This window comes from Amblyraja radiata, chromosome 2 (assembly GCF_010909765.2).
Source record: "Amblyraja radiata isolate CabotCenter1 chromosome 2, sAmbRad1.1.pri, whole genome shotgun sequence".
Lineage (NCBI taxonomy): Eukaryota > Metazoa > Chordata > Chondrichthyes > Rajiformes > Rajidae > Amblyraja > Amblyraja radiata.
In genome coordinates, this window is record NC_045957.1 from 122,379,155 (window position 1) to 122,402,942 (window position 23,788).

General features: G+C 43.5%; 1 protein-coding gene across 5 annotated transcripts in view; it reads left to right on the forward strand.

Annotated features, from left to right (window-relative positions):
- The window catches only part of dnajc13 (DnaJ heat shock protein family (Hsp40) member C13), a 211,203-nt gene that overhangs the window by 79,032 nt on the left and 108,383 nt on the right, over positions 1-23,788 (forward strand). For all 5 annotated transcript variants that reach the window (XM_033014744.1, XM_033014726.1, XM_033014734.1 and 2 more), the window contains exons 14-19: positions 2,265-2,372; positions 5,854-6,009; positions 7,655-7,711; positions 12,080-12,201; positions 13,235-13,310; positions 22,272-22,367. In XM_033014744.1, the coding sequence (XP_032870635.1) occupies positions 2,265-2,372; positions 5,854-6,009; positions 7,655-7,711; positions 12,080-12,201; positions 13,235-13,310; positions 22,272-22,367 (615 nt within the window). The remainder of the gene's footprint in view (positions 1-2,264; positions 2,373-5,853; positions 6,010-7,654; positions 7,712-12,079; positions 12,202-13,234; positions 13,311-22,271; positions 22,368-23,788) is intronic.

Genomic DNA, 23,788 nt, shown 5'->3' on the forward strand with positions numbered 1-23,788 from the left:
TGGGGACATTTTACCGAAGCCAATTAACCTACAAACCTGCACGTCTTTGGAGTGTGGGAGGAAACCGGAGCACCCGGAGAAAACCCACGCAGGTCACGGGGAGAACGTACAAACTCCGTACAGACTACACCCGCGGGCAGCCAGGATCAAACCATGTTCTCTGGTGCTGTGAGGCAGCGACTCTACTGCTGTGCCACCGTGCCGCCCTGAGGGGAGATACCTGACCAGGTTTTGTGGGAAGCACATTCCCATGGCGCCGTCAGACTTGAGGATAAAAGGACAAAGTTGAGGAAAGAGATGGTTTTAAAGTTGCAGGTGGACAAAAATGCTGGAGAAACTCAGTGGGCGAGGCAGCATCTATGGAGCGAAGGAAATAGGCAACGTTTCGGGTCGAGACCCTTCTTCAGTTGCATGTGGATTTTACAGATAACTTCATCACATTTGAAAGCACCTGGATGGATGTGCAGTAGCCGCAGGACTTTGGGCGAAGATCTGCGAGACGGAATTATTCCAAGTAGCCCTCCTTTAGCTAGTTTAGTTTAGAGATACAGCGCGGAAACAAGCCCTTCGGCCCACCTAGTCCACACTGACCGCACACTAATGGGCCTGACCCACTTAGGCGATTTTTGGCAACAGTGGCGTCAATTTTTGCTTTGCAAGGTTGACGTAGGTGCTGTCGTAGGTGAATTCCATTAAAACTAGTCCCTGGCAGCTGCCTAAAGAGTCGCCTAAGTGGGACAGGCCCTTAACACTAATCTACACACACTTTTATACCAAGCCAATTAATCTACAAACCTGCAGGTCTTTGGAGTGTGGGAGGAAACCAGAGCACCCGGGGAAAACCCACGCAGGTCACGGGGAGAATGTACAAACTCTGTACAGACAGCACCCGTGGTCAGGATTGAACCCGGGTCTCTGGCGCTGTGAGGCAGCAACTCTACCCACTGCACCACTGTGCTGCTTGCCGCAAGTACCTGAACAGCTGCCCCCTGTGCTATTAATCTCTAAAGTTTGATTTAAAATTCAGCACAGTGCTGCCTCACAGCACCAGCAATCCCAGTTGGAACCTGACCTCTGGTGCTCGCTGTACAAAGTTTGTACGTTCTACCTGTGACCGCGTGGGTTTTCTCCGGGTGCTCCTGCTTCATCCCAGACTCGAAAGATGTGCCGGTTTGTATAGGGTAATAAGGCCTCTGTAAATTGCCTCTGGTGTGTAGGATGGGATTACACAGAACTAGTGTACGGCTAATCGATGGTCAGCATGGCCTCAGTGGGCCAAAGGGCCTGTTTCCGGGCTGTATCGCCAATCTCTGGCTGTCTGTGTGGAGTTGGCACGTTCTCCGTGTGTCCGGCTTTTCTCCGAGTCATCGCGTCTTACAGTGTGGAAACAGGCCCTTCGGCCCAACATGTCCCAGCGGCCACACTAGTCCCACCTGCCTGCGCTTGGTCCATATCTCTCCAAACTTGCCCTATCCATGTGTAACTGTTTCTTAAACATTGGGTTAGTCCCGGCCTCAACCACCTCCTCTGGCAGCTCGTTCCACACACCCACCACCATTTGCTGCAGTTTCCTCCCTCCATCCAAAGGCGTACAGGTTTGTAGGTCAGTTAGTTTACCTCTGCTAATTTCCTCATCGTAGGTAGGGAGTAAATGTGAAAGTGGGATAATATAGAACTAGTGTAAATGGGTGGTCGATTGTGGGCATGGACTATGTGGGCCGAAGGGCCTGTTTGTTTGCTGCATTTTTCAAACCATTTCAATAAATGCACTACTTTTTATTGTGAATTGAAGTCCCTCTACGATGAATCTTGCCACTTTGAATCACGCATGTTTAATTTTCCATGAAAGATATTCCACATCTGTAAAGAGTCCTGGAGTTTTAATTTTTATAATATCTTTGTCTATTTGAAGAATTGGATTTAAGATGGAGGGTGGGGGGGAGGAGGGTGGGGGGGTGGGTGGGGGAGAAGATTTAATAGGAACTTGAGGAGTGACTTTTGTTTTCACACTACGGGTGGTGGGTGCATGGAACAAGCTGCCGGAGGAGGTAGTTGAGACTGGGACTATCACATCGTTTAAGAAACAGTTAGACAGGTGCATGGATAGGACAGGTTTGGAGGGATATGGGCTAAATGCGGGCAGGTGGGACGTGTAGCTGGGACAATGTTGGGCGGTGTGGGCAAGTTGGGCCGCAGGGCCTGTTTCCACACTGCATCACCCGATGACTATATTTACGCAGGATATACATTTGTTTTCCTTTCAGCCCATGCACGATGACTATGATTTGAGACAAGAGCAATTGAACAAAGCATCTCTTTTATCCTCAAAAAAATTCTTGGAAAATTTACTTGATAAATTCAATGCCCACGTGGTAAGTCTTTCAAATGGATGATATTGTTTATTTTTTAGTAAATACCTATTAAATACCCTAATGCTTTTTTAATGAAAGCTTTGCTCACCGGTTCAATAGCTTGAATGAATGAAGTCGTTGTTGTCTTCTTCTTCTTGCGTACGGCACGCACAGCCTAAAGTTGTAGGACAGCTTGTTTTATTTGATCTTATTTGATTGTGCACGGCGGGTTGATTGCATTCGTTGGAACAGGGCGGACCACGTGAAGGTTGCAATCTTCCCACCCCTTTATTGCCTCAAGTGAGGGGTCGCAGTGATATTCTTTGTTATACGTACCCAAGGTATGCAAAGAGGAGCCACATCATTCGTTCTTCCCCCGCACAATTAAAGCATGGAATAATCTCCACCCATCTATAGTTACCCAACCAGATGCAACTAAATTTAAAGTAGCTCTTTCTTCCCAATAACCCTTTCTGGCTTAAGCCCTCCCTTCACCACCTCCAGTTTAAATTCCATTTGGAATATTTTGGAGGACCAAGAAACCAAGAAGAAGAAGAAGAAGAACCAAGAAAGGGCGCCGATAGAGTTACCCACGACGGGTCATAAGGAATAGGAGTAGAATTGGGCCATTCGGCCCATCAAGTCTACTCCGCCACTCAATCACGGCTAATCTATCTCTTCTTTCCTAACCCCATTCTCCTGCCTTCTCCCCATAACCTCTGACAACCGAACTTATCAAGAATCTATCGTATGAGGAGCAAGGTGCAGGTCATCCTCGACAACTCCGGGCACCCCCTCCATGAAATTCTGGAGGGTCAAAAGGAGCACACGGAACAAGAACCGGCTCCTCTCCCTGCGCTGTAGAACGGAGCGGTTCAGGAGATCCTTCACCCCTGCAGCCATTAGATTTTATAATACTGACTGCTAGGCTGTAGGGGATGGTTTTGCATTGTTAATAGTTAATTATTGAGTCTTTTTAAGTATTTATTGCTTTCAGGTATTGTCCATATTGTAATTGATGTATTTTTTTGTATGCTTTCGTTCTGAATGTGTGGGTTTGTTGGTTGTTGGCTTCTGGACATCTGAATTTCCCTGAGGGGATCAATAAACTATTTATTATTATTATTATTATTATTATCTCTGCCTTGAATATATCCACTGACTTGGTCCTGCTTTGCTGCTCACCCTCACGGACTTCCCCCATGCCATGTACCAGGATACAGCGAGATGCAACTTTCGCATATAGCTCAGCAAAACCATTCCTGTTCATAAGCACAATCGCCCCGGTCAGCTCAGCCCACTGAACAGGCCACTATTTTGATGTGGTCTCTTTTAGAGCAGCATTTTAGAAAATGTCATTGAAACAATTCATGACGGATTTTGTTTTTTTTAATTTGATTGGGCAGATTCTTTGCTTTCAGGACGATTAAAACATTGTTTTTGCAGCTCTACATAAAAACTGTGGGTAGGCGGCGGCATTTGGACTATTGCGTGCAGTGCTGGTCGCCCCGTTACAGGAAGGATGTGGAGGCTTGGCAACCGGTGCATAAGAGGTTGACCACAGTGTGTAGGAAGGAACTGCAGACGCTGGTTTAAACCAAAGATGGGCACAAAATGCTGGAGTAACTCCGCCGGTTAGGCAGTAAAAGAATAGGTTTAGAAGGATGAGAGGATATCTCAATGAAACATATAAGATTGTTAAGGGTTTGGACACGCTGGAGGCAGGAAACATGTTCCCGATGTTGGGGGAGTCCAGAACCAGGGGCCACAGTTTAAGAATAAGGAGTAAGCCATTTAGAACAGAGACGAGGAAACACTTTTTCTCACAGAGAGTGGTGAGTCTGTGGAATTCTCTGCCTCAGAGGGTGGTGGAGGCTGGTTCTCTGGATGCTTTCAAGTGAGAGCTAGATAGGGCTCTTAAAAATAGCGGAGTCAGGGAATATGGGGAGAAGGCAGGAACGGGGTACTGATTGGGGATGACCAGCCATGATCACATTGAATGGCGGTGCTGGCTCGAAGGGCCGAATGGCCTCCTCCTGCACCTATTGTCTATTGTGACGTTTCGGGTCGAGACCCTTCTACTGCAATGATAGACTGGTTGAAGGGCTATTATTAGCCTCAGGGAGAGGTTGGACAGACCTGGATTGTTTCTTCTCTATAAAGGCAGACATGAGGGAGGTGAATCAGATGATGAACGGCATAGATAGGTCGGGCAGTCAGAACCATTTTCCCCATGGTTGAAATGCTAAGCACGCATAGCTTCAAGTGTAAGTTACCAAACTGTGAAAGACCTGCATAGAGTGGATGTGGAAAGGATGTTACCACTAGTGGGGGAGTCTTGGACTAGAGGGCACAGCCTCGGAATAAAAGGACGTACCTTTAGAAAAGAGATTAAAAAGGATGGTAGACGAAAATGCTGGAGAAACTCAGCGGGTGAGGCAGCATCTATGGAGCGAAGGAAATAGGCGACGTTTCGGGTCGAGACCCTTCTTCAGACTGATGTGAGGGTGGGGGGGGAGGGGGGGGAAGAAGAAAGGAAGAAAGGAAGGATGGTGGTGAATCCGTGGAATTCATTGCCACAGACGGCGGCAGAGGCCAGGTCAATGGGTATTTTTAAGGCAGAAAGAGATAGATTCTTGATTAGTGCGAGTGTCGGGGGTTATGGGGAGAAGGCAGGAGATTGGGGTTAGGAAGGAAAGATAGATCAGCCGTGATTGAATGGCTGAGCAGACTTGGTGGGCTATGAACAAAGTTTCTACGCAATGGCAGGTGTCTGGAACGCGCTGCCAGGTGTGGTGGTGGAGGCAGATACGATAGTGGCATTTGTGGCTTTTAGACAGGCACATGGAAGGCTATGCAGTGAATGGAGGGATATGGATCACGTGCAGGGACAGGAGATTAGTTTATCTTGGAATCATGGATGGCTTGGACATTACGGAAAGAACGGCCTGTTCAATGGTTCAATATTCGTCACAGGTAAAACTGCACAGTGAAATGCTTTTGGACAATAGACAACAGGTGCAGGAGAAGGCCATTCGGCCCTTCTAGCCAACACCGCCATTCAATGTGATCATGGCTGATCATCCACAATCTGTACCCTGTTCCTGCCTTCTCCCCATATCCCTTGACTCCGCTATCTTTAAGAGCTCTATCTAACTCTCCCTTGAAAGCATCCAGAGAATTGGCCTCCACTGCCTTCTGTGGCAGAGAAGTCCACGGACTCACAACTCTCTGGGTGAAATTTTTTTTTTCCTCATCCCCATTCTAAATTACCTACCCCTTATTCTTAAGCGATGGCCCCTGGTTCTGGGCTCACCCCCCCCAACATCGGGAACACGTTTCCTGTCTCTAGCGTGTCCAAACCCTTAATAATCTTATATGTTTCAATAAGTACCCTCTCATCCTTCAATAAGGTCCCCTCATCCTTCTACAAGGTCCTCTCATCCTTCAATAAGGTACCCTCTCATCCTCCGTAACCGTCTGGTTTTCTTCCCCCCCGCAGGACCACGGGACGGGTGCACTGGTGATTAGTTCCCTCCTAGATTTTCTTACCTTTGCACTCTGCGCACCGTACAGCGAGACCACGGAAGGCCAGCAGTTTGACATGTTGTTGGAAATGGTGGCAGAAGTCGGAAGAACCTTGTTCAAACTTTTCCAGGTGGGTCTTTCCCTTGTATTTATCACCTTGTTGGAAACGTAACTCTCTCTCTCACTCTCGGGCTTGCTCTGGACTATATTGGAGCCCACAGGAGTTGAGTTTTGTTTTTTTTGCCATCGCAGGGACATCAGCATAGTTTGCAAACCAACGGTATGATTAGGTTTTAATTTTGTTTCGTTTATTTTAGCGATCTAGCACGGAAGCCAGCCCTTCAGCCCACAGATCCTGCATCGGCCGATAGAAACGATAGTAACGTAGAAATTAGGTGCAGGAGGAGGCCATTCGGCCCTTCGAGTAAGCACCTCCATTCATTGTGATCACGGCTGATCATCCACAATCAGTAACCCGTTCTTGCCTTCTCCCCATATCCCTTGATTCCACTAGCCCCTACAGCTCTATCTAACTCTCTTTTGAATTCATCCAGTGAGTTGACCTCCACTGCCCTCTGTGGCAGAGAATTCCACAAATTCACAACTCTCTGGGTGAATAATCTTTTTTCTTATCTCAGTCTTAAATGGCCTCCCCTTTATGCTTAGACTGTGGCCCCTGGTTCTGGACTCCTCCAACATTGGGAACATTTTTCCTGCTTCTAGCTTGTCCAGTCCTTTTATAATTTTATACATTTCTATAAGATAACCTCTCATCCTTCTAAATTCCAGTGAATACAAGCCTAGTCTTTCCAATCTTTCCCCATATGACAGTCCCGCCATCCCTGGGATTAACCTGGTGAACCTACGCTGCGCTGCTTCAATAGCAAGAATGTCCTTCCTCAAATTAGGAGAGACCAAAACTGCACACAATACTCCAGGTGTGGTCTCACCAGGGCCCTGTGCAACTGCAGACGGACCTCTTTGCTCCTATACTCAAATCCTCTCGTTATGAAGGCCAACATGCCATTAGCTTTCTTCACTGCCTGCTATAGCAATAATAGTGCAAAACCAAAAGCAATGTCCCCCAAGCCTGTTGCAGTTTGCAGCTCATTTGGAGGTTGTCGTGGTTAATAGCCTGATGGCTGTAGGGAAAAAGCTGTTCCTGAACCTGGACATTACAGTTTTCAGGCCATTGTCCCTTCGTCGCGATGGCAGGGGTGAGATGAAAGCGTGGCCAGGGTGGTGTGGGTCTCTGATGATGCTGTAAATAAAGTGGTGACTGCGACTTGAGTGCAGATAATTTAGATCAAGATCAGCCTTTGAAGTAAAATTCTTAAACCCCTTTCCCATGGTACGAGTTCATTCCAAGAGCTCTCCCGAGTTTGCCCTGATTCGAACTCGGAAATTTACGGTAATGGCCACTCGACAGTACTCGGGGCTCTCGTGGACATTTTTCAACGTGTTGAAAAATCTTCACGAGTCTTCCCGTGCTTACCTGCCGTTAGCGAGTCTTCCCGAGTACCTGCCGTTAGCGAGTCTTCCCGAGTACCTGCCGTTAGCGTTACGAGCCGCTAAGAAACGTCCCCGAGCTCTGACGTACCCGCTACATTCATTCTCCGTGCTTACCACGAGTTTGATTTTTTTTAAACTCGGGAGAGCTCTTGGAATGAACTCTAATTACTAATCCATTTTAATGTGTGTCTTTAATGAATTTGCAGGTTTTGAGACGTTCAAAGATTTTGTAACCAATTTTACTTCAATCTTTTCATCCTTAGCACCCTTCCATGGCTATCGTGAAAGGCGCTGGTTTAGTAATGAAAGCTATTATTGAGGTGAGTGGTGTTTGATTCTGAACTCTATAGTGTAGTTTAGAGATACAGCGTGGAAACTGGCCCTTCCACCCATCGAGTCCGTGCCGACCAGCCATCCCCGTACACTAACACTTTCCCGCACACACACCAGGGACAATTTACAATCTTACCAAGCCAATTGGCTTGCAAACCTACACGTCTTTGGAGTGTGGGAGGAAACCCAGAGCTCCTGGGGAAAACCCACGCAGGTCACAGGGAGAACGTGCAAACTCCGTACAGACAGCGCCCGTAGTCAGGATGGAACCCGGGTCTCTGACGCTGTGAAGCAGCAACTCTACCGCTGCGCCACCCTGCCACACTTCTATAAGTGTCTATCCGAGAAACTTTCAACTAATTTACTGTTTAATCTTTAAAATGATTAGAAAGTTAAATATATATATATATATATATATATATCCAGTCTCTAGGCACTAAGACTGAACGTGGACTGTGTAGACTTGAAACTTCTAGTCTGATGAAAGGATTGAAAACTACAGCATGGTCCACGCTGAGCCCACAGCAACCATCGATCACCTGTTCACACTAGTGCTATGTTATCCAACTCCCATCCACTCCCGGCACACGAGACAATTTACAGAGGGCCGATTAACCTACAAACCCGCATGTCTTTGGGATGTAACAAAACTTGGTGGCAGTGTGAACTGTGAGGAGGATGCTATGAGAATGCAGGGTGACTAGGACAGGTTGCAGTGGGCAGATGCATGGCAGATGAAGTTTAATGTGGATAAATGTGAGGTTATCCCCCACTTTGGTATCAAAAACAGGAAGGCAGATTACTATCTAAATGGCGTCAAGTTGGGAAAAGGGGAAGTACAACGGGATCTGGGGGTCCTTGTTCATCAGTCAATGAAAGTAAGCATGCAGGTACAGCAGGCAGTGAAGGAAGCGAATGGCATGTTGGCCTTTATAACAAGAGGAATCGAATATAGGAGCAAAGAGGTCCTTCTGCAGTTGTACAGAGCCCTAGTGAGACCACACCTGGAGTATTGTGTGCAGTTTTGGTCCCCTAATTTGAGGAAGGACATTCTTGCTATTGAGGGAGTGCAGCGTAGGTTTACAAGGTTAATTCCCGGGATGGCGGGACTGTCATATGCAGAGAGATTGAGCGGCTGGGCTTGTACACTCTGGAGTTTAGAAGGATGAGAGGGAATCTTATTGAAACATATAAGATTGTTAAGGATTTGGACAGACTGGATGCAGGACAAATGTTCCCGATGTTGGGGGAGTCCAGAACCAGGGGCCACAGTTTAAGAATAAGGAGTAAGCCATTTAGAACGGAGACGAGGAAACACTTTTTCTCACAGAGGGTTGTGAGTCTGTGGAATTCTCTGCCTCAGAGGGCGGTGGAGGCAGGTTCACTGAATACTTTCAAGAGAGCGCTAGATAGGGCTCTTAAAGATAGCGGATATGGGGATGAAGGCAGGAACGGGGTACTGATTGGGGATGATCAGCCATGATCACATTGAATGGCGGTGCTGGCTCGAAGGGCCGAATGGCCTACTCCGGTTCCTATTGTCTATTGTCTATTCTTCTTCTTTTCGTGTCTTTGAAGCTGGTTGACTATATGACAGTTTCCCATTCCTTTACACAGTCCTTTGTGTTTTTGTTGAACACTGCAAGATCCTTTGAGCTGCACTGGTTGGGTACAAGGGGGCAGACAAGGCAGTGCTGCATTGTATGGTCCTCTTCTCCACATTCACAGGTGGTTTGGCCAGTTTCATAGCCCCATTTGGCCATGGCAGCTTTTGATCGCCCTGTTCCTGTTCTCAGGCGGTTGAGCGTCTTCCACTGGACCCATGGTGCTTCTGAGCCCGGAGGGAGGGCTTCAGAAGGAGGGATACCCATATCAGTAGGAGGGGGGTCGTCCTCAATCCTTTTTGTCCATAGTTGGAGTCTGGTTTCTTCCCGTGATGTTATTAGGGGCTGGACATGGCTGAGAAAGCTTCTCCTGGACTTCAGCCGTTGGGCCGGGGGTACACGTCCATAGAGGAGGTGGCGTTCATCACTGGTGGCCTTGGTCATCTCTACTAGGCTGGCGACTTCCTGTCTCACATCAGCAGGGGCAATGCCAGCGAGGAGGTGCAGGTTGTTTATGTTGGTAGGCTTCAAGCAGCCAGTGATTGAGCGGCAGGTGTTATTCAACGCTGGGTCTAATTTCTTGGCATGGGATGATCTCTCCCAAACAGGACACGCATACTCCGCAGAGGAGTAGCACAGGGCCAGAGCAGTAGATCTTAATGTGTGTGCTGTGGCTCCCCATTTGGAGTTGGTCAGCTTCCGGAGGATGTTATTTCGGGAGTTAACTTTCAGTTTGGTGTTTTTGACGTGTTCCTTATAGGAGAGAGTGCGATCCAGTGTTACACCGAGGTAGACAGGGTTGGTGCAGTGCCCAAGAGGTGTTCCAGACCATGTGATGTTAAGGGGTCTGTTTGCTTCCCGGTTCCTGAGATGGAACGAGCAGGCTTGGGTCTTCGCAGGGTTTGCGTGTAGGTGGTTGCGCTCGTAGTAGAGGTGTAGCTCATCTAGGGCTGAGGTGAGATTCGCTTCTACAGCTTTAAACGTACTCTCTTGGGATGTTACACAGAGGTGGTCGGCGTAGATGAACCGCTCAGTGTTCTGGTCCATTGGCTGGTCATTGGTGTAGATGTTATATATTAGTGGAGCCAGCACACTACCTTGAGGCAAGCCATTCCGTTGTCGTCGCCAGCGACTTTGCTTGTTGTTAAGGACAACATAGAAGCGCCTATCTTTCAGGAGGGCTCCGATGAGGTCCGTGAGTGCCAGGTCTTTGGTATTCTCCAAGATCTTTTTTAGGAGGAGGCGGTGGTTCACAGTGTCATACGCGGCAGACAGATCAACAAAGACGGCTCCTGTCACCAGTCCTTTCTGGAACCCGTCTTCAATGTGCTGTGTGAGATTCAGAAGTTGACTTGTTGTGGATTTGCCAGGTCGGAATCCAGCTCTATTGTGAGAGTATAACCAGAGCACCTGGAGGAAACCCACACGTCCCTGTTTCTACTAGTAAATAGCCCCCTTTAAGGGGAGTGGATGCAAAAGTCGTATAATGTAGCATAGTGAGAACAGGTGTCGGCATGGACTCGATGGGCCAAAGGGTCTGTTCCCATGCTGTATCATTCAATCAATCCATTCACTCATTGGCTTCAATTACTTCAGCTATTGATACCTGAGGCTTTGCAGTTTTCAACAAAAATATCTATCCCCCCCCCCCCTCTCAAGGCACATCTTTGCAATTATTCCCATACCTATCTTAATGTCTTCCCCGCACATATTTGTAGTATTGTTTATTGTCACGTGTACCGAGGGACAGTGAAAAGCCTTTGTAGCGTGCTAACCAGTCAGCAGAAAGACTGTATATGATTAGGGCGGTCACGGTGGCGCAGCGGCAGAGTTGCTGCCTTACAGCGAATGCAGCGCCGGAGACCCGGGGTCGATCGCAATCACGGGTGCTGTCTGTACGGAGTTTGTACATTCTCCCCATGAACTGCGTGGGTTTTCTCCCGCACTCCAAAGACGTACAGGTTTGTAGGTTAATTGGCTTGGTAAATGTAAAAATTGTGGGTTACAGGCCCTCGTGGGTGTAGGATGGTGTTGATGTGCGGGGATCACTGGTCGGGACGGACCCGGTAGGCAGAAGGGCCTGTTTCCGCGCTGTATCTCTAAAGTAAACTAAACTAAATTACAATCGAGCCATCCACCGTGTACATATACATGATACAGGGAATAAAGTTTAGTGCAAGATAAAGCCAGTAATAGTGCGAGATAAAGCCGATTAAAGATAGGCTTAGGGTCTCCAGTGAGGTAGATGGGAGGTCAGGACCGCTCTCTAGTTGTGATAGGATGGTTCAGTTGCCTGATAACAGCTGGGAAGACACTGTCCCTGAATCTGGAGGTGTGCGTTTTCACACTTCTGTACCTCTTGCCTGATGGGAGAGGGTAGAAGAGGGAGTAACCAGGGTGAAACTGGTCCTTGATGATGCTGCTGGCCTTGCCGAGGCAGCGTGAGGTGTAGATGGAGTCAATGGAAGAAATGCTGGTTTGTGTGTAGAAAGGAACTGCAGATGCTGCTTTGTACCGAAGAGGGAGACAAAATGCTGGAGTAACTCAGCAGGGACAGGCAGCATCTCTGGAGAGAAGGAATGGGTGACGTTTCGGGTCGAGACCCCATCTTCAGACTATATAACTTTTGCCTGATGGGAGAGGGGAGAAGAGGGAGTGGATGGCAAGTGACTTGTTCCTGATTTGATGAACGTCCAAATGCTTTGGGATCTTGTGAAATCTAAACCCCAAATGTTGTTTGTTTCGAACAAGGAAGGTGACAAGGAAATAGCTACGAAGATGCAAGAACTGGCCTTAAGCGAAGGTGCTCTCCCTTGCCATTTGCACACATCGATGTTCACCATCAGTGCTGACCAGCGCATGTTAACTAATAGGTAAGTTAACCTTGTGGCAGAGCTTCACTTATTAGAAACATAGACAAATAGGTGCAGGAGTAGTACATTCGGCCCTTCGAGCCAGCACTGCCATTCAATATGATCATGGCTGATCATCCACAATCAGTATCTCTTTCCTACTTTCTCCCCATATCCCTTGATTCCGATAGCCCCAAGAGTTAAATCCAACTCTCTCTTGAAAACATCCAGTGAATTGGCCTCCACTGCCCTTTCTGGCAGAGAATTCCACAGACTCACAACTCTCTGGGTGAAAAAGTTTTTCCTCATCTCAGTCCTAAATGGCCGACCCCTTATTCTTAAACTGTGGCCCCTGGTTCTGGACTCCCCCCAACATCGGGAACATTTGTCCTGCATCCAGCCTGTCAAATCCCTTAAGAATTTTATATGTTTCTATAAGTCACATTTATTTCTATAGCACATTTAAAAAACAACTCTCATTGGCCAAAGTGCTTTTCATTTGTTATAAGAATAGTATAAACAAACAAACTACATACATATATACATGTAGCCCTCGCTCAGTGGACGTCAGGAAAGGCTTGGGAGTATAGATAAGTCTTTAGTCTTGACTTAAAGGAGTCGATGGAGGGGGCAGTTCTGATGGGAAGGGGGATGCTGTTCCACAGTCTAATGAATACAAGCCCAGTCGATCAATTCTTGCATCATATGTCAGTCCCGCCATCCCAGGAATTAACCTGGTGAACCTACGCTGCACTGCCTCAATAGCCAGAATGTCCTTCTTCAAATTAGGAGACCAAAATTGCACACAATACTCCGGGTGCGGCCTCACCAGGGCCCTGTAGACAATAGGTGCAGGAATTGGCCATTCGGCCCATCTGTGGTAAGACATCCTGCTATAGAAGTACAACTGCAGTAGGACCTCCTTGATCCTATACTCAATCCTGTTTCTGCAAGATGCCCTCTCATCCTTCTAAATTTTTTGTATTCATGAGCATTGGTGTATTGATGGGCATTTCTAGATTCTTGAACTAATGACAGAATGACACTGTTTCAGGCAGTTAAGTAGACATCTGGTGGGACTCTGGACAGCTGAAAATCCAACGGCGTTGAATTTATTAAAACGGATATTGGTAAGTAATTTTTTTTTAAACTGTTTGGGCTTTAGAGATACCGCGTAGAAACAGACCCTTCGGCCCATCGAATCTCCGCCGACAATCATCCCTTACGCCAGCTCAATCCCTCACACGATGCAGAATAAACAGTTTACAGTTCACTTTATCGGCACATGTACTGAGGTACAGTGAAAAGCTTTTGTTGCGCACTAACCGGTCAGAGGAAATACAGTACATGACTAGCGACAGTTTACAATTTACAGAAGCCAATTAACCTGCAAACCTGTACATCTCTGGAGTATGGGAGGAAACTGGGGCACCCAGTTAGAAAGGAGAAGAGGAGAAATGTCTTTAGTGAGAGGGCAGTGAATCTGTGGAATTTATTGCTACCGATGGCTGTGGAGGCCGTCAATGGATATTTTAAAGGCGGAGATAGATAGATTCTTGATTGCTACCTGTGTCAGGGGATAGGGGGAGAAGGCAGGAGAATGGGGTTGAGAGGAAAAAAGAGATCAGCCATGATTGAATGGCGGAGTTGACTTGATGGACCGAATGGCCTAGTTCTGCTCCTATACTTATGAACATGCAACATCGTAGAAAACCCACGCAGTCACGGATAATGGCGGAAATGGGCAATGGGAGAGAAATGGGAATGGAAAATCATGCAAATTGTTGAACCCCGAGCTCTCTCTGCTTTGAGGTACTTATGATTGCACCCTATTGAGGCTTTGTTGAGCTTCACTGGACCAGTGTCGGAGGCTGCTTAGATTAAATGGGGAAAAACACGGGCCTCACAGCACCAAAGACCCGGGTTCAATCCCAGCTACGGGGCGCTGTCTGTACGGAGTTTGTACGTTCTCCCCGTGACCTGCGCGGGTTTTCTCCGAGGTCTTCAGATTCCTCCCATACTACAAAGATGTACAGGTTTGTAGGTTAACTGGCTTGGTATAAATTTAAATTGTCCCTAGTGCGTGTAGGATAGTGTTAATAGACAATAGGTGCAGGAGTAGGCCATTTGGCCCTTCAAGCCAGCCATTCAATGTGATCATGGCTGATCATCCACATTCAGTACCCTTTCCTACCTCCCCCCCCATATCCCCTGACTCCGCTATCTTTAAGAGCCCTATCTAGCTCTCTCTTGAAAGTATCCAGAGAACCAGCCTCCACCGCCCTCTGAGGCAGAGAATTCCACACACTCACAACTCTCTGTGAGAAAAAGTGTTTCCTCATCTCTGTTCTAAATGGCTTACCTCTTATTCTTAAACTGTGGCCCCTGGTTCTGGACTCCCCCAACATCGGGAACGTGTTTCCTGCTTCTATCGTGTCCAAACCCTTAATAATCTTATATGTTTCAATAAGATTCCCACATCCTTCTTTACTCCATGTGCGGAGATCGCTGGTCGGTGCGGACCCGGTGGGCCGAAGGGCCCGTCTCCGTGCTGTATCTCTAAACTAAATTAAACCAAACTAAACATGAGGACCGGGGTACTTGGAGTGGTCAATGACAACGTCTTGAGGGCGGTCAGAATTACGGTCGAGGTGCTAAAGGTCCTGACGCGTATGAAGACCGCGGGCACGTGCCGTGGGTAATTACTCCGGGTGGGCACCAGGCAGTCAGTCGACTTTTAAAAAGACGTAAAAATCGCGCAGGCGCAGAAAATCGTAGAGCATATTCTCTGGGATAAGACGTACATGCGTTTAAATAGTTGGGCTGGACTTCCGGTTGGCGCCACGATGTGAGTGGAATCGCGCCATTACAGCTCCGCAAAAAACAGAATTTAAAACGGGGGTAAAAGGGTCAAACAAACGCACTTACCACAGGAGATCGATTGCGAACGGCTCCGGCAGCGTTTAAAAGGTGCGTGACGTCATCAGGCGCGCGATTTTAAGAAGAAATTATGACCCAGCGCTCCCCTCCCCCCACCACTGGAAAAAAAGCTACGAGAAGGGAAACTGGCCTCAGCTCGGGAGCTGCTGCTGCTGCTGCTTCTCAAGAAGATATCTCACAGAGGAAAGCTGAAATGGAGGAACTTAAGACTACCATTCTAGGTGAGATAAAGAAGCAGAGGAAGGAGTATATGGAGGAGATAAAGAAGCAGAGGAAGGAGTATATGGAGGAGATAAAAAGTTTAAAAGCGGATATGCTGGTGTCTCACGAGAAAAATAAAGAAGATAAAGAAGACTTAATAAAACAAGTTATAACGACGGTAAAAAGTATGATGGATGAGTGGAAGGAAAAGGCTAATGCCGAGTTACAAACTCAAATTGAGGATGTAAAGGATATAGCTGCTGGGATGGAAAGAAATCTGGATGACAAGATAGATCCTACTAAAATTTCGCTAGACCAACAAGGCGAAGCAATTAAAGTGCTAACTAAAATTGCTGAAGTGAATACTAAGGAGACCGAAAAACTCCGTGCCGAGAACAAACGCCTCTTAGAATTATTACGTAAAACAAACGAGAAATGTATTGATCTGGAGGGACGCCAACGCCGTAAAAATTTGCGTATAGTTGGTCTGAGCGAAGGTCGTGAGGGGAGTCAAGATCCTCGAAAATTTGTTGCAAAACTTTTAATGGATATTCTGAATTTGGATCATGAACCCCTGTTGAGCCGTGCACATAGGGCTCTAAGACGGGCCCCTGGGATAGGTTCATCGCCCAGACAAATGATTGTAAAAGTCGCCTTTGACCATGTCTTCGAAGAAATGATGAAGATAATAATAAAAAAGAGAAACCTGAAATACGAGGGAGACAACATCAGTATTTTTAGAGACTTCCCAGCAGAAGTGGCCAAGAAAAGAGCACTATTTAAAGAAACAAAAGGTATCCTGAGGAATGTACAGAATACTAAGAATCTGAGATATGGCTTGATGTACCCAGCAATACTGAGAGTAACTTATGATGACAAGGAATATCGTTTCGTTAAGCATACTGAAGCATTGAAATTCGCCCGAGACATACAGCAGAAGCCAGAAGATGAAGAGAGAGAAGATGCGGAGGAAGAACCCGAGGGAGAAGGAGAAGGAGAGGACTGAACTTTATCATCGACCTGTGGTTATGAAATATTCACTTAGAAGGAAGTGGAATAATGGGCATTTAGTAGTAGTTCTGTATTAATTATTAGAAAATATTTAATTATTCCATGATAATAGTATTACATATTATAGTATTAAATATAATTGATATTAGTAATTAGCAAATAGTAATATGAATAATAGAAATAATTACTAAGTACTAAGTATATAAAGTTAGTACCCCACCCCAATATATATAGCATTTGAGATAGGAGCTGGTATAATCAACATCTTTTTTTTTTATTAAAAAAACGGAAGTCTTTAGATTAATGGCCACGTTAGTGTGGCTTTCACCTTCACATACTACACACTATACAAGTGTAGTTTCTTTTTTTTCTGAGCACCCTATTAACACCCTTTACTTTTTTTTTATTATTGATATTTCTTATTGTTTTTGTTTTTTATTGATCTTATATTATATATTATTTGAATGTAGATGTGAAGGATATTGTGTATTTAGTTTAAGAAGACATAGATGCGGATTAAGGTGGATAGAAATTCTCATTGGATTGATGTCCGGGTGCAACGGGGAGCTGAGGGAGTCAAGAAGGCTACTCCAAAAAAAGCCGCCCTAATAGTAAAATGCATGATATAAAGGTGAAGACTGGGGGTGATGGAGTAACCTTCTGCAGTTGGAATGTAAAAGGAATTAATGAACCAATTAAAAGGGGAAAGGTGTTAGCTCAGTTGAACAGATTGAAGACAGATGTCATTTTCCTTCAAGAGACTCATCTTAAAAAAGATGCTCAACATAGATTAACAGCTAAATGGATTTCTAAGGTGTATCATTCTACATTTATTCATAAATCTAGAGGAGTTGCAATAATTATTCGCAAAGGTATACCTTTCATACAAAGTTCTATTATAGAGGATAAAGAAGGCAGATATGTAATAATTACAGGGGAATTATATTCAAAAAAGGTAATTTTAATGAATATATATGCCCCTAATTTTGATAATCCATTATTTTTTAAGAAAATATTTAATAATATTCCTATATCCACTCAACACAATTTAATAATTGGAGGTGATTTAAATTGTACTTTAGATAACTATCTAGATAGATCATCTGCAAAAAGGAAAGCCGCCTCGAAATCAAGTAAATTCATAAATGCTTTTATCAATACATCTAATATTAAAGACATCTGGAGGTTAGATAATCCATCCGGACGAGAATATTCCTTTTTCTCGCCCGTACATGGAACCTATTCGAGGATAGATTATTTTTTAATAGATTCTAAATTACTTCCTTTTACGTATGATGCAAAATATCATAATATTATCATCTCGGATCATGCGCCATTAACATTTAAGATAAAATTAAAAGATATATCTAATAAAACTACTACCTGGAGATTTAACCCTCAGATATTAAAGGACAATGACTGTTGTAAATATGTGATGGATCAGATTAAATTATTTTTTGAAACTAATGATAATCCTGAAACTTCTCCATCACTATTTTGGGACACATTTAAGGCATTCATGCGTGGCGCAATAATATCCGCACAAGCACATCTCAATAAAGAAAATCGAAAAATAGAACAAAATTTAGAAAATGAGATAAAACGTCTAGATAATGAAAATATAAAACAGCCTTCCAAAGAGTTAAGTAATAAAATTGCATCAGTAAAATATAGATTAAATAAAATATATTCTAATCAAGTGATTAAACTTTTTCAACAAACTAAGCAAGTGTATTTTGAATTTGGAGATAAGCCACAAAAATTACTAGCACGACAGCTTAGAAAATTAGAAGATGAGAAGATGATACACGGAATTAGATCTGAGTATGGAAATATATTAATTACTCCAAAAGATATTAATGATAGATTTTTACAATATTATAAAAATCTTTATTCGTCAAAACTAACAGGACAAACAGATAGTATGGAAATATTTTTACAAGAATGTCAAATCAATAGCTTAGATCAGGAAGGTAGAGAATTGTTAAATGCTGAAATAACAGTAAAAGACATTATAGAATCAATTAGTTCGCTAAAGAACGGAAAAGCAGCGGGCCCAGATGGCCTGAGTGCAGAATTTTATAAAAAATTTCAAGATCTGATTTCCCCAAGATTACAAATAATGTATAGATATGCATATGACCAAGGAAAATTACCAGAATCTTTAAATGAATCCACAATTACACTCATCCCTAAAGTAGATAAGGATTTGGAAGATCCTGGATCATATAGAGCGATTGCCCTTTTAAATACAGACCAAAAAATATTAACTAAGGTCTTATCTAGGAGATTAAGTTTAGTGATCTCTAAATTAATACATTATGATCAAACAGGTTTTATCCCAAAACGTTACTCATCCCATAATCTCAGACGTTTGTTTAATATTATATATTCAAAAAGAATACGAGATACGGAACTAGCGGTTATATCACTAGATGCAGAAAAAGCGTTTGATCAGGTGGAATGGATGTATTTATTTAATATAATGGAAAAGTTTCAATTGGGGGATAGATTTTGTAAATGGGTAAGAATTTTATACTCGAATCCTATGGCAAGAATTTTGACTAACCAAATTTTATCAGCCAAATTCAAACTCTCTAGGGGATGCAGACAGGGATGTCCGTTATCACCCTTATTGTTCGCATTGGTGATAGAACCATTGGCGGAAAAAATTAGATCTGAACCTGAAATATATGGCTATAATACTGATACAACAATTAATAAAATTTCTTTATATGCAGATGATGTTTTAATTTACATTACAAAACCGGAAATTAGTATTCCCAACCTGCTAAACATTATAACTAAGTTTGGTGCATTTTCTGGGTATAGGATTAATTGGGATAAAAGCGAGATTATGCCAATAACAGGAATAAATCTAAATACATTACAACAATACCCATTAAAAGTAGTTACAGACAAACTTAAATATTTAGGGATTAACGTAACTAAAACTCATAACTCATTAATAAAATCCAACTATCCTCAACTATTAGATAAACTTAGAAAAAATATTTTATATTGGAAAACACTTCCTATATCCATGATTGGTAGAATAAGTGCCATAAAGATGGTATTTCTACCGCAGTTGTTATATTTGTTTCAGGCTATTCCTTTTTTCTTCCGAAAACTTTTTTTAAAAAAATTGATAATATTGTCAATAGTTTTATTTGGGATTATAAAAATCACAGAATAAATAAAAAACATCTATGCAAAGCTAAGATAAATGGAGGATTAGCACTTCCAAACTTTTTATATTATTTCTGGGCTGTTCAGATTAAGAATATGAATTTCTGGTGGGTAAATATGGATCATGAACCGACATGGTTAAATATAGAAAAGGAAGACTGTCTACCTTTCAATGTAGGTTCGATAATTTTTGCACCAACGGAAGTACAAAAAAAATATTATAAAGACAACCTAATAATATATAATAATAGACGTATTTGGAAACAAATAGTTAAGACTCTACACTTGGATAATCTCTCATTTAGATGACCAATTATGAATAACCCATTGTTTAAACCTGCTATATTAGATGGGGGGTTTAAACAATGGGATGATTTAGGAATTACAAGGATAGAACACCTTTATAGAAAAGGAAAATTTCTTTTATTCCAGGAGTTACAAGATATTTATGGATTGTCTCCACAACATTTGTTTAGGTATTTACAAATTAGAGATTATATTAAATCCAATACACAAGATTATAAAAATAAAGAAGCAGGATTGTTAGACGAACTGTTTAATTTACATCCAAATACAGAAAAATTAATAGCCTATATATATAACATCATTTTGGATAAGGAGAATCCAATAACGGAAACATATCGTCAAGCATGGGAAAATGAAATGGGATTGGCTATAACAAAAGAAAACTGGGAAGAAAGTCTACAACGAATACACCGGTGTTCATTAAACGCCAGACATATACTGATACAATTTAAAGTATTATATAGGTTACACTATTCGAAAACTAAATTAAATAGTATTTTTCCGAATCTCTCCGCTATTTGTGATAAGTGCAAGAAAGCAGAGGCAAATTTAATACATAGTTTCGTTACATGTCCTAAATTGAATTATTACTGGACAGAAATTTTTAAAGTTATTTCTGAAGTCATCAAAGTTAAATTGGACCCTAACCCAAAGCTAATAATATTTGGAATTCCGGATTTACATCTATCACTTACAGTAAATCAAAGAAATTTCTTTGATTACTGTTTGATAATTGGGAAAAAAATCATATTGAAATTTTGGAAGGGAACATTATCCCCCACAACCAAAATGTGGGCAACAGAGATGATGGAGACGTTACATCTGGAAAGAATTAGATTTGTCCTATTGGACAAGTATAATTCTTTTGAACAGATATGGTCTCCATATATACAGTATTTAGAGAAGTAGCTGTTCTTGGCAACACAGCTCGGCGTGCACCCTGCGGGATTTGGTGAGAATAATTCATTTTTGGAATTAACATATATGTCTTTATTGATACTATCACTTGTAGTAGTGTTATTAATAATACATATTGTGGTTACTCAAATTTTTTTTTTTTTTTTCGTTTCTCTTTTCTTTCTTATATATAATCAAATTATTATTTAATCACTCTCTTAATGATTTATAACTGTTCTATTCTTTCTCTATCATTATTTCTAAAAAAATAGTAGATAAGTATTACTAGTGTTTTACTTAATGCAAATTGAATTAATTTGATATAAAGTTGTTTGAAGCATTGTAATTGATTATCTTTAATAAAAAAATATATCAAATAAATAGTTGGGCTGATTAGGGTTGGTCGGCATAAGGTCATAAGTAATAGTAGAATTAGGCCATTTGGCCCTATCAAGTCTACTCTGCCAACCAATCATAGCAGATCTATCTCTCCTTCCTAACCCCATTCTCCTGCCTTCTCCCCATAGCCTCTGGCACCCGTACTAAACAAGAATCTATCTATCTGTGCTTTAAAAATATCCACTGGCTTGGCCTCCACAGCCTTCTGTGGCAAAGAATCCCACAGATTCACCACCCTCTGACTAAAGAAATTCTTCCTCATCTTCCTAAAAGAAAGTCCTTTAATTCTGAGGCTGTGATCTCTAGTCCTAGACTCTCCCACTAATGGAAACATCCACTCCACATCCACTCCATCCAAGCCTTCCACTATTCTGTACGGTTAGTTTTGTACATGGGATATCGTGTCTTAATTTGTTTTTTGAAGATGTGACCAAAAAGGTTGAGGCTAATCTGCCACTCCAGTGAACTATGTACTTGTGTGCAGCAGTGTACAGGTGTGGAAGGCCAAAGTGCACTGATCGATGCACTGTAGACAGTTCTGCACAGATATGATTAAAATGTGCTTTAGGTTTGAACTTAAATTATCAATCAGGTCTCGACCTGATACGTCACCCTTTCCATGAAACGCTGCCCGTCCCGCTGAGTTACTCCAGAATTTTGTGTCTTAACTTCAGTCTAAACCAGCATCTGCAGCTCCTTCCTAGCCTTTAAATCTCATAGGGGCGGTGCAGAGACCCGGGTTCAATCCTGGCCACGGGTGCTGTCTGTACGGAGTTTGTACCTTCTCCCCGTGACCTGCGTGGTTTTTCTCCGAGATCTTCGGTTTCTTTCCACACTCCAAAGACGTACAGGTTTGTAGGCTGATTGGCTTGGTAAGAACTGTAAATTGTCCCATAGTGTGTGTATAGGATAGTTTTAACGTGGTCGGCGTGGACTCGGTGGGCTGAAGGGCCTGTTTCCCCGCTATATCTCCAAATCATGTTACTTGTCTGCAAGAATCACTTGTCACTTTGGCCAAGACCTGTGATTTGAGATTTCGTAACATTCTGTTTGTTGCTGTCTGTATTTATATTTTTGTACTTTTGTGGAAACGATTTGGTATTTTTGTATAATTTTGCACCTAAAGTTAATCATTGCTAATTTTTCAGCCAACAGGCTTATTGGCCTACCTGGATAGCACGGAGCAGGTACCAGATAGAGAGACTGACAGGATGCACATCAGGGACAATCTAAAAATTGCGGCAGTAAGTCTGTTTGTTTACAAAATGTTGCAAAAAATGAAATGCTCCTTTCTGTGAGAAAACATCTTGAAGCAGTGGAGGGGAGGAAGCCTTGTGAGGTGGATGCTCAAAGACACCAGAATGTGTTGATACCTGGACCTCTCAGTCAAGGGCCTTGGTCCTTAGTACCATCTATATCTCTCTTTTCCCCCTCCCCGACTCACAGTGTGAGGAAGGGTCTTGACCTGAGACGTCACCCATTCCTTTTCTCCAGAGATGCTGCCTGACCCGCTGAGTTACTCCAGCACTCTGTGAAACGTCACCTATCCATGTTCTCCACAGATGCTGCCTGACCCGCTGAGTTACTCCAGCACTCTGTGAAACGTCACCTATCCATGTTCTCCACAGATGCTGCCTGACCCGCTGAGTTACTCCAGCACTCTGTGAAACGTCACCTATCCATGTTCTCCACAGATGCTGCCTGACCCGCTGAGTTACTCCAGCACTCTGTGAAACGTCACCTATCCATGTTCTCCACTGATGCTGCCTGACCCGCTGAGTTACTCCAGCACTCTGTGAAACGTCACCTATCCATGTTCTCCAGAGATGCTGCCTGACCCGCTGAGTTACTCCAGCACTTTGTGTCTGTCAAGGATCTGTGAATCTCCCCTTTAAAAATTGGCCTCAACAGCCGTCTGACAAAGAATTCCACAGATTCACCACCCTCTGACTGAAAACATTCCTCCTCATCACCTTTCTAAATGTGCGTCCATTTATTTTGAGGCTATATCCTCTGGTCCTAGCCTCTCCCACTAGTGGAAACATCGTCACCACATCCAAGCCTTTCATTATTCTGTAAGTTTCAATGAGGTCCCTCCTCATTCTTCTAAACTCCAGCGAGTACAGGCCCAGTGCCGTCAAACGCTCATCATACGTTAACCCACTCATTCCTGGGATCATTCTTGTAAACACCATCTGGACCCTCTCCAGAGCCAGCACATCCTTCCTCAGATATGGGGCCCAAAACTGCTCACTATATCCTAATGGCTCAGCATTACATCCCTGTTTTTGGATTCTTGTCCTCGCGAAATAAATGCCAGCATTGCCTTTGCCTTCCTTACTACCGATTCGACTTGCAAATCAACTTTGTTGGGAATCCTGCACCAGCACTCCCAAGTCCCTTTGCACGATTTCTGAATTCTCCACAATTCGCTGCAATTTCTTCTGGTCTTGGATGGAGCTGTTCCCAAACCGAGCTGTGATGCATCCCAATAAAATGCTTCCTCCGTCATTTCTGTAGAAGCACCTCTGGTATATACCAGCGTTGACTGTTCCTTCCGACACTTTAACCTAGCGTGTCTCAACATTTTCACACTTGCGGAACCCTTGAAATAATTTCCATGTCTCGGGGAACCCCCCCGACACAAAAATTATTATATATCTTT